Source organism: Branchiostoma floridae, chromosome 8 (genome assembly GCF_000003815.2).
Source record: "Branchiostoma floridae strain S238N-H82 chromosome 8, Bfl_VNyyK, whole genome shotgun sequence".
NCBI lineage: Eukaryota > Metazoa > Chordata > Leptocardii > Amphioxiformes > Branchiostomatidae > Branchiostoma > Branchiostoma floridae.
This window is the reverse complement of record NC_049986.1, coordinates 1,418,034-1,428,996: the sequence shown is the minus strand read 5'-3', so window position 1 is coordinate 1,428,996 and position 10,963 is coordinate 1,418,034. Positions and strand designations below refer to the sequence as shown.

General features: G+C 44.5%; 1 protein-coding gene across 1 annotated transcript; it reads right to left on the bottom strand.

Annotated features, from left to right (window-relative positions):
• Nucleotides 1-2,295: 2,295 nt before the first annotated feature.
• Nucleotides 2,296-3,704, bottom strand: LOC118421088. The gene is made up of 2 exons (XM_035828246.1): nucleotides 3,494-3,704; nucleotides 2,296-2,792 (listed from the first exon to the last, which is right to left on the bottom strand). Exons 1-2 carry the CDS (start codon nucleotides 3,702-3,704, stop codon nucleotides 2,296-2,298), a joined length of 708 nt encoding a protein of 235 aa, XP_035684139.1.
• Nucleotides 3,705-10,963: the final 7,259 nt, after the last annotated feature.

The following is a 10,963-nucleotide window of genomic DNA, read 5'->3' as shown; positions in this document are numbered from 1 at the left end:
TTGGGGTAAGTCCAATTATCTTAGTGTTGGTTAAGTAAAGTGTAGTTTTTCCACAATGGCATTTACAACACAGATGAACTTTCATGCTAAAGAACGAATGTGCTATAAAAAAATCATCATAAGACAATGGTGCGAAACTGAGAAGTTTTTACTTGTAAACCACAAGATGTAAGCCACAAGATTACACAACTTTAACAACGGATTTCGACATTGCAAAGGCCGTAGCCAAATATTTGCACCAAATCACACACGTGTATCATAACGTAACAATATAAATGTGTCTCGCATTAAATATATCTGACGTTATGTGGTAAATTACAACAGCGACGTCTGTAAGAAGAAGATGACCACATTTATATCGAAAAAGTATGATAATAACAGCGTGCTCACATGTATTAAGCATCAGTTAGTTTCTGTCATATAACATAAAGTTATCGTTATCATTGTGTGGCTGAATGGTGTTTATGAACCATTTGCGTCCATCCACCCGCCTCGCTCGCGAACACCGCTGTTGGCGCCTTGCTCCGGTTAGTACTTTTGTTTTGTTTTGGTATCAACATTCTAATGTTGTTGTTTTCTGTATTCTCTCCGTCCGCAATTCGAGCGACTTAAGTAACGAAATAGAAAAGGAGGAAGCATCGGAATGGAGCCCGGCTCCCGTGCACGCGGTCACCGATCTCTGATGCGTTCATACGGCGTAGTTGGCCCTCGGGTCATCCGGCTATTTCCTGATAAAAACGAATTTTCTGAATGGAAGGTGTGATTATTGTCATTTTCTGAAAAATAGAAGCAAGCTCTGTTTTACCTGGAATCAATTCACAATACCAGTCCCCTTGGGGGATAATGTACTGTTAAGAGGATGTTCCATTTTTGCGCAGGGGTGATTTGGAACAGTCCAATGTTGCATGGCTATTTCCTGACCTGACCTGTGCCCAGGCGTGGCGCTCGCCCATTGGTCAGCCCATTTGATGAGATTAGGAAGGGAAGGTTCCCGCGGCAGGTGTGCAGGCAAGAGTTGCCTTGTTTCCGCACACCGCATCCCAATTCAAGGAAAACGTCTGTAAGCAGCTTCTTTCTTTAATGTTAACTAGCGTACAAACATGTGCGACACTTCCAATCATACCATTGAGGCATAATACTTTTATTGAAGATATGTCAGATATTCCGTTGATCATACAGGTAATATCATGTCACATTTTCTATTACAGCTAAATTTTAACATCGACAGAGATGGGTTGAATTTGAAAGTACGGCATGTATACAAAATAATAAATCTCTAGAAAAAATTCCATGGCCAGTTGCTAGAAGGTCGATTAGACGGAAGGTGTCGTATTTACATACAAATTAACGGTCTCAACAGCCTTTTTCATGTCCACCTGTAAATATATATAATACAGAGAGGGATAGAATGGAGGTCAATGGAATCTAACATCACAGTACCAACAAACCTGCGGTTTCAACGTCAATATCTTACGAGGGAGGTCAATTGTACCAATCTATGACAGACAAGCGTTCATGTTACATACTTATCTAATAAAAAACCGGAACCGTAACAGTTCCAGTCCATATCGTGTACATGTAGCTACTAAAATATCTTAACTCTAGAGAGGTGCACACATTATTCTAACCAACCAACTATAATAACATTGTGATCTACTATTCTATCAATGAAGAAAATGTAAAAATATTAAAGTACACAACATTTTCGCTGGTTTTTCAATGGTAGATTTGGCAGAAAGCTTCCACGTGTCAAAACTACCACTAGTCCCTAACACAACTTACTAAACAGCAAATTGAACTTTCCAGTCTCTACAGTGATTAAGGGAATCTACACGCAAAGAGATTACGAATATATGTAAATGCCTTTTTCAAAAGTCCGATCACCAGTATACTAGATGTCAGTCCAGTCATCAAATTCTACAACGAAGCATCAACTTTGTATCAGTGACTGAAAAAAATACACGTACAAACGTTGGTTCGTGGCTTCTGTTCGCTATTTGTGTCGTCCTATTACCCCTGATGTAGAATTTGCATGTAACTTTACACCGGTAACTATGAACTACCATCGCTGTGGGTTCGCAAGTTACTTGTCCTAAAAACGGACACAGATCACTTGTATTACACAAAATACACAACTCCTTCGTATGACACAAAAAAATCGCAATCACAAAACAATGGCTTGTAAACACACAAAAGCAGTGTGAATTTTATCAGACAAAAACAAAAACACACTTGTAAGGCCGGATAGTGAAGGGAAATATGCGGACGTTATCGCCCAGTTGAATAACTGGTTGTTCACATGGTGCAGACCACACAGGTCAGCTCATAGCCACTGATGTAGGGCCCACATGGAAGAGAGCCACATGACGCCTCCACCAGGTATAGATGGGCTGCGCTGTTACTGGTAGAGGTTTCCGCCCTTATATTAGGAGCTCCGTCCACACAGATGAAGTTCTTGTTGCCGTTGTGGTCGTGCTTTTCTGACATCAGGTACCCGCTGTACTCCTTAATCCAGTCCGTGGGACAGGACAGGCGAGCGGGGATCATGACGTGTGCGGACCGAAGCACATGACACACCGAGCAGGGGACGTCATAGTCCTCAGGGATGGTGATGGACCCCATGTTGTCTGTAGAGAAATACCCATCACTTTCAACCTCGTACTCTGTCCCGTACATGTAGCTACGGTGCTGATAGCCAGCCACTGTGTTGTTCCACTCCACACCTTCCATGGGCAGGCACTGGTGGTCACTTCCTCCTCCGTGGTGGTGGTAATAACCACTCCCCACAACACCTGTGAAAGGACAGGATGGTTCTGAATATCCACTGCTTCCAGAAAAGAAGTCGAACCCAAAAAGCTTGGGTTGTTGTTCCCAGCAGTCCAGATCAGAATAATAGCCAATAAAACTTGGCACGATTGTTATCTATACTTAAGTCATTTCTTTTCCACATACTGTAATGCTTCTTGTTGCAATTAGCCCTTAAACAAGAACTTATAATATAAGTAAACACTCACTATTGTGATTGTATATGTAGCCATTGTATTTGAACTAAATTATGTACCCAGTGTACTTGAACTGAAATAGGTACCCACTGTACTTGAACTGAAATAGGTACCCAGTGTACTTGAACTGAAATAGGTACCCAGTGTACTTGAACCGAGATATAAACGCACCCATTGTACTCGAACCGAAATATGAACGTACACATTGTACTTGACCTGAAATATGTATATACCCACTATGTCTGAACCGATATGTATCTATCCATTGAAATATGTATATATCCATTGATTGAAATATGTACTTGAACTGGGAATAAAGGTATACGGAAAAAAAACACTCACTATTGTATTTATGATATCTGCATGTAAAAGGTTATATGTTTCCAATGTAAGTGTGAGTAAATTGATTGAAGGATGACAAATTGTTGACACGACATTAACTGAAACGATATTCTTTTACTGTAAGTCGTTCGTGTCTTCTATTTGCTTACCGGAATAGATAGTCTCGGCGTTTTCACCACAGTTCTCCCTCCCCCACCGCACGTACACGTGCCCGATGGACTTGTCGGGCGCTCTCCACTCCCTGTGCGCCCCGCCCGCAGCAGTGCCGTTCTCTCGGTCCTCTGTACCAGGTGAGACGGCCTGTGCCGGAAGGGTTTTCCTTCCTTGTTCGTCCGTCGGCGTCGACGATGACCAAGGCATCACGTGTCTCGTCAGGATTTGTGAGTCCTGCTGTGGCTGATGAGTCCAATACGAGCTCTGAAGGTTCTGCCACAGACAGGACACAGGTGGGTTGCTGAAGTAGTAGTAGATGGTGCGGGAACGGCTCTGGACGCTCGCTTTCTAACAGCATCATCGATTCTGTTCTGTTCGTGAAGTGTTGCGCCACTGTTGATGTGGCTTCGCCAGGCAGAGCGGTCAAGGGCTGATGCTTCCCAAGACTGAGTGTCTATGTTGAAGCCCTTTAGAGCGGCTTTTAGCGTGTCCTTGAATCGCTTTTTCTGTCCCCCCTGCGCACGCTTGCCTTCTGCAAGCTCACCATAGAGGAGTCTCTTGGGTAGGCGTGTGTCTGGCATTCTTACCATGTGGCCCGCCCATCTCAGTTGGGCTCTCCTTAGCAAGGTGTGGATGCTCCACATGTTGGCCCGGGAGAGAACTTCTGTGTCAGGTATCTTGTCTTGCCATGTGATCTTCATCAACTTTTTCAGACAGTTTATGTGGAAGCGATGAAGTTTTCTGGCATGGCGTGCATAGACAGTCCATGTCTCGCAGGCGTAAAGTAAGGTCGGTAGTACAACTGCTTTGTACACTTTCAGCTTCGTGGACAGTCTGATGCCTCTCCTCTCCCACACTGAGGCACGTAGCCGGCCGAAGGAGGAGCTTGCCAGGGCAATTCTTGCATCTACCTCACTGTCTATGTTGGCAGATCTGGACAGCGTGCTACCAAGGTACCTGAACTTTTCAACTGCTTTCAGAGTTTCTCCGTTGACAGTGATTACTGGTTCTAAGTAGGGCTTTTGTGGTGCAGGTTGGTACAGAACCTCCGTCTTCTTTGTGCTTATTGTCAGACCAAAGTTGTCTGAGGCAATGGAGAAACGGTCCATGCTCTGCTGCATCTTCACCTCTGAAGCAGCATTCAGTGCGCTGTCATCCGCGAAAAGGAAGTCCCGCACTGACGTCTCCTGGACCTTCGTCCTTGCCTTGAGCCTCTGCAGGTTAAAGAGCCTGCCATCAGTCCGGAAGCGAATTGGGATGTTTGTGTCGTCATCGTCAGCGTAGGCATTTGACAACATGGCTGTAAACATCATGCTGAAGAGCGTGGGGGCGAGAACGCAGCCCTGCTTGACTCCATTCGTCACTGCAAACGCGTCGGATGAGTCGCCAGCATCCAGCACTCTGGCCTGCATTCCGTCATGGAATTGACGCACCATGCTGATGAATTTGCTAGGGCAGCCATACTTTCCCATAATCTTCCACAGTCCCTCTCGATTGACATTGTCGAAAGCTTTTGTCAGATCGACAAATGTTGTGTAAAGATCCCTGTTCTGCTCTTGACACTTTTCTTGAAGCTGCCTCGCAGCAAATATCATGTCGGTTGTTCCTCGTCCTTTGCGGAAACCACACTGACTCTCAGGCAGGTGTGCATCCATGTGCTGGATGAGTCGGTCCAGGAGTACTCTAGCAAGAATTTTCCCTGCTATGACGAGTAAGGAAATTCCTCTGTGGTTATCACAGGACTGTCTGTTACCTTTCCTTTTGTAAAGGTGTACAATTGAGGCATCTTTAAATTCCTGCGGGATGTCATTTTTCTGCCACAGGGACTGAAATAGCTCTGTAAGTTTCTCCACCAAGACCGGTCCCCCTGCCTTGTATACTTCGGCTGGGATGGAGTCAGAGCCTGGTGCTTTGCCATTTGAGAGAAGATGAATTGCATGATGGACCTCCAGTTCAGTTGGAGGTTCATCCAGAGACCTATTGACAGGTACTTGAGGCATGTCATTGATGATGTCATCATTAATGGAGGAGGGTTGATTTAGGACCTTTCTGAAGTGCTCAGCCCACCTTGCCAGGATTTTATCCTTGTCGGTCAGTAGGGTGGCACCATCTGCGGCTAGCAGTGGTGAAGTTCCAGAACGAGGAGGCCCATAGATGGCCTTCAAGGCCTAAAAACGGACACAGATCACTTGTATTACACAAAATACACAACTCCTTCGTATGACACAAAAAAATCGCAATCACAAAACAATGGCTTGTAAACACACAAAAGCAGTGTGAATTTTATCAGACAAAAACAAAAACACACTTGTAAGGCCGGATAGTGAAGGGAAATATGCGGACGTTATCGCCCAGTTGAATAACTGGTTGTTCACATGGTGCAGACCACACAGGTCAGCTCATAGCCACTGATGTAGGGCCCACATGGAAGAGAGCCACATGACGCCTCCACCAGGTATAGATGGGCTGCGCTGTTACTGGTAGAGGTTTCCGCCCTTATATTAGGAGCTCCGTCCACACAGATGAAGTTCTTGTTGCCGTTGTGGTCGTGCTTTTCTGACATCAGGTACCCGCTGTACTCCTTAATCCAGTCCGTGGGACAGGACAGGCGAGCGGGGATCATGACGTGTGCGGACCGAAGCACATGACACACCGAGCAGGGGACGTCATAGTCCTCAGGGATGGTGATGGACCCCATGTTGTCTGTAGAGAAATACCCATCACTTTCAACCTCGTACTCTGTCCCGTACATGTAGCTACGGTGCTGATAGCCAGCCACTGTGTTGTTCCACTCCACACCTTCCATGGGCAGGCACTGGTGGTCACTTCCTCCTCCGTGGTGGTGGTAATAACCACTCCCCACAACACCTGTGAAAGGACAGGATGGTTCTGAATATCCACTGCTTCCAGAAAAGAAGTCGAACCCAAAAAGCTTGGGTTGTTGTTCCCAGCAGTCCAGATCAGAATAATAGCCAATAAAACTTGGCACGATTGTTATCTATACTTAAGTCATTTCTTTTCCACATACTGTAATGCTTCTTGTTGCAATTAGCCCTTAAACAAGAACTTATAATATAAGTAAACACTCACTATTGTGATTGTATATGTAGCCATTGTATTTGAACTAAATTATGTACCCAGTGTACTTGAACTGAAATAGGTACCCACTGTACTTGAACTGAAATAGGTACCCAGTGTACTTGAACTGAAATAGGTACCCAGTGTACTTGAACCGAGATATAAACGCACCCATTGTACTCGAACCGAAATATGAACGTACACATTGTACTTGACCTGAAATATGTATATACCCACTATGTCTGAACCGATATGTATCTATCCATTGAAATATGTATATATCCATTGATTGAAATATGTACTTGAACTGGGAATAAAGGTATACGGAAAAAAAACACTCACTATTGTATTTATGATATCTGCATGTAAAAGGTTATATGTTTCCAATGTAAGTGTGAGTAAATTGATTGAAGGATGACAAATTGTTGACACGACATTAACTGAAACGATATTCTTTTACTGTAAGTCGTTCGTGTCTTCTATTTGCTTACCGGAATAGATAGTCTCGGCGTTTTCACCACAGTTCTCCCTCCCCCACCGCACGTACACGTGCCCGATGGACTTGTCGGGCGCTCTCCACTCCCTGTGCGCCCCGCCCGCAGCAGTGCCGTTCTCTCGGTCCTCTGTACCAGGTGAGACGGCCTGTGCCGGAAGGGTAATCTATTTGTAACAGATGGAAAGAAATCAGGTAGACAATACCCCATCTCCTTACCCCAATGATCCTTAACAGTACGGGGCGTGAATTTGTTACCATTTTCCAACGATTGTTTTGTTTTGGTGTTGTGTTGTTGAGAGCTTTGTCAGGTTTCCTTGGGGATAATGATGTTGCTTTCGGGGCTGTCGATGAAATTAACTTGACACAATTGCCTCACTCGACTCAGGAACAAACGGCTAGGGACGTCCTCTAAAAGGGATGTAAAGCGGAGGTCCCTGAATTCACAACTTGAGCAAGTTACAGATCCCGCCACACGACCCGATAAGTCTTTCCCGGTTTGAGTTTCGCGATCAACCCTTCTTTCTTAGATTGTACTTCACATTTAAGAAATACCCTTTTCTACTGTAGACGACAGCAAAAATGTGCAACACACCTAGTTTTTTTTGGTACCGGTCAACGCACTTAGTTTCTGCGCAACACACCTACTTCTTTGTGCTGCACACTTACTTTTTATGCAGTGCGTTCTAGAGTTCCACGCCTCCTTTTCTCAATAGACGGTCCTTAATCATGTCAAACGAAGATCGCATTGAAACCTTTCCGAAGCAGTCGCCTGTCGCGTTTTGAGTACTTTTCTTGATATTATGGCGCCATAGATTGTGTTTATATGTCTTTAGGCTAGTACTTTGACTGTTTAGATTGATATCGATTAAGGTTATAGTTTTTTGTCCTGGTTAGATCATTTTAACATTGCGTTCTGCTGCAATCATAACGCATTCTTTCACCTTCGTCACATGCACAGCGACAACAGGGATAATGCAGTCAGTTTACAAATTGCGCCTAAAAGCATTTATTCAAGTGTCTATGATTTTGGACACGGTCAGACAAATCAGACAACATCCGTTGTCTTTCGTCAGTTTTTAAGTTACATTGTACATTGTACTTTTGGAAACGGCTCCGATACCGTGCAAGCAATGTCCTCGGTGCAAGTATGAGGCTTCCTCGGTACATTTCTCCACAAACAAGTTACACAGAAACGCAACAAGCCATTCCTACCTAGCCTGACGAACAGTACTCTCTACTCAGATTATATTTGAAATAGCTTATATTTCACTCTAGTTACCTTTTATCTGCACCACGTCTTTACACACCATAAATGAGGACACAGCTAGACCCTTCCAATAAAACATATCAAAGACAAATCTTATTTCTACAAGTAAAGTAATGAGGCTATAACGTAACATATTTTCCCAATTTGGTGCTTTCTCGTCATGTTGACAATTTCCAAAGAAGGATTTTTTTTCTGAAATCAGGCGAAAACTAATGAGCGCGCTGATTTCATCCAAAAAACGTACTTGCTGTGGCCTTAATTAGAACTCGCTCGGGATTGATTTCGTGGCAGGGGGGAAGGAGGAGTTTCAAGTTCGTCTTGAACAAAAAGTCTTATTAGGTGCAAAACAAAGCATGAATGCCAATTCAAAGACCAAGAACGACCATAACGTGAGGAGTGGACTATATAGGATCGGAGGGGTGTCAGGCTTTCAACCAGAATTTACTTAATATCTTTTAATGAGAATGATGAGTTGATTGCATATATGCTACTTACAAGTATGAAGTACACAGCCACACAACCAGATACCATAAAACATTTCCGCATAGGCTATTTAACTAGACGTCCAACATTTTTCTTAAATTTTTGTAGACCCCCTAGTGTTCTTTTAAAAGTAGTTACGTCGCTTCGTTACAACGCGTCAGATAAAGTCGACCAACTGTTGGATTGTGCCGCTTTTCGTTCCCTTCTTGAAGACAACATTTGTGCCGTGAAAATGTCAGTGGAAAAAGTTGCCATGGACCAAGGTAGGCTATCATGAAAAGTTTTCTGTGACAAAATTTTCACTCTTTTCCTTACCGGAAAAAAATAGCCGCTTTTTCTCTTCCTTTGAATTTTGACATTTGTTACATTGTGTTTCATTCTATGTAGGCTTCGCCCCTTCCCTGGCGGATCTGGGCATGACTCGGCCGTACAAGAGGCAGGGCGGGCGGCGGCGGACGGGCCTGGTGCTCCTGGCGGGAGGCTGTATTGGCGGGGTGCTGGTGTGCGCCGTCCTCATGCCGCTGGTCTACGTCAGACCTGCAGCAGAAGCTACGTCAGACGTACGTCAGACCATGTCAGACCTGCAGCAGGAGCTGACAGAGCTCAGGAATCTCGTGGTAAGTTCCGACTTCCATATTTTAAGACTGGGAAAATAAATGAAAAGTACCGTGGCCGACATCAACAATGTGCTACACACCTATTTTCCGAGTCAACACACCTATATTTTCTGGTCAACAAAATATGGATTTTCTGCGCAACACACTTATATTTTTCGCGCTGCATTTACTTTTCTCCGTGCAACACATTTACATTTTTTCTGCGCGACATCCTTCTTTTGTCTGCGCGCGACACATTGATTTTTTTTCCGCTGCACACTTTCTTTTTTTGCGCAGCACACTTCCTTTTTGCGCTACATGCTTAATTTGTCTGGAGTTCGCACCCCTCCCTTTCTCAATGGATGGTCCCCTAATCCCGCGTCGTCTGCTGTGACACCAGACCATTATCCATCCAGCCAGTCTGGTGTAGACCCCCTTTACTCTGTAGTACAGAGTCTAATCCATTTATGATATTAATATTGACAGGATGTTTGGAGCCAACTTATCAAGAATGTTTGAAGTAAAAGGCAGATTTTTTAGCCTATGCCAGGCTCCACATATCACTGAAAATAAAAGTAGAAATTGGTAGAATTTTTAAAAAAGGCGGATAACACGCCAGCGGAGTTAGTCGGCCGAGGAGTACAGTTTGTGACCTAGGTCTATTTGGGAATTTCTACTATTTTCCATTTTTACTGTTTTTTATATGTTTTATTGGAAGGGCCCAGCTGTGTCCTCATTTATGGTGTGTAAACACGTGGTGCAGATAAAGGGTAACTAGAGTGAAATATTACTTATTGGAAATATAATCTGAGTAGAGTCTACCACAGATGGAGAGATGGTTATCTACTCAGGGGAGAAATACATAGAGCAGGAGTGGCGGTCTTGCTATTCAAAGCATTGGCAAAAAGCATGATCTCCTACAAAGCTGTGAATGAGCGTATCCTTCTAGTGCGCATTAAGGCATCCCCATTCAACATCTACATGGTACAGGTGTATGCCCCAACCACAGATGCCCCAGACGAGGAAGTGGAGAGGTTCTACGAAGAAGTCCAACAACTACTACTTGAGTGCCCAAGCCAGGACATGGCCTTGGTGTTGGGGGACTTCAATGCTAAAGTAGGGGCAGACAGGCTTGAAAATGATGTCTGCGGACCCTACGGCCTAGGAACTCCCAACGACAGAGGGGAACGGCTTGTGGAATTTTGCCAAGAGAATGGTCTCTTCATAACCAACACAGCCTTCAAGCATCACGAGAGGAGGCGCTACACATGGCTGTCCCCAGGATGCAGGTACAGGAACCAGATCGACTTCATCCTCATCGGTAAGAGATGGAGGAAGTGCGTCACAAACTCCCGTGCCTACCCTGGACCTGACTGTGGATCAGACCACAACATGGTGGGAGCAAGCCTCAAGCTCAAGATAAAGAAGTGTGGCAGGAGTAAACGAAGAACTCTCCTTAACCTAGAGGCACTGGAGTCATCAGCAGTACGGGAAACCTTCAACGTTGAAGTCCAAAACAGATTTGAGGCTCTCAACCTACTTGAAG

What these genes read in the sequence shown, in the direction of transcription:
- LOC118421088 (XM_035828246.1), bottom strand. Translation starts at nt 3,704, where the DNA reads ATGCCTTGGTCATCGTCGACGCCGACGGACGAACAAGGAAGGAAAACC. An exon ending in CGCCGAGACTATCTATTCCG is followed by an intron (nt 2,793 to 3,493) that starts GTAAGCAAATAG and finishes GTCCTTTCACAG; the next exon opens with GTGTTGTGGGGAGTGGTTAT.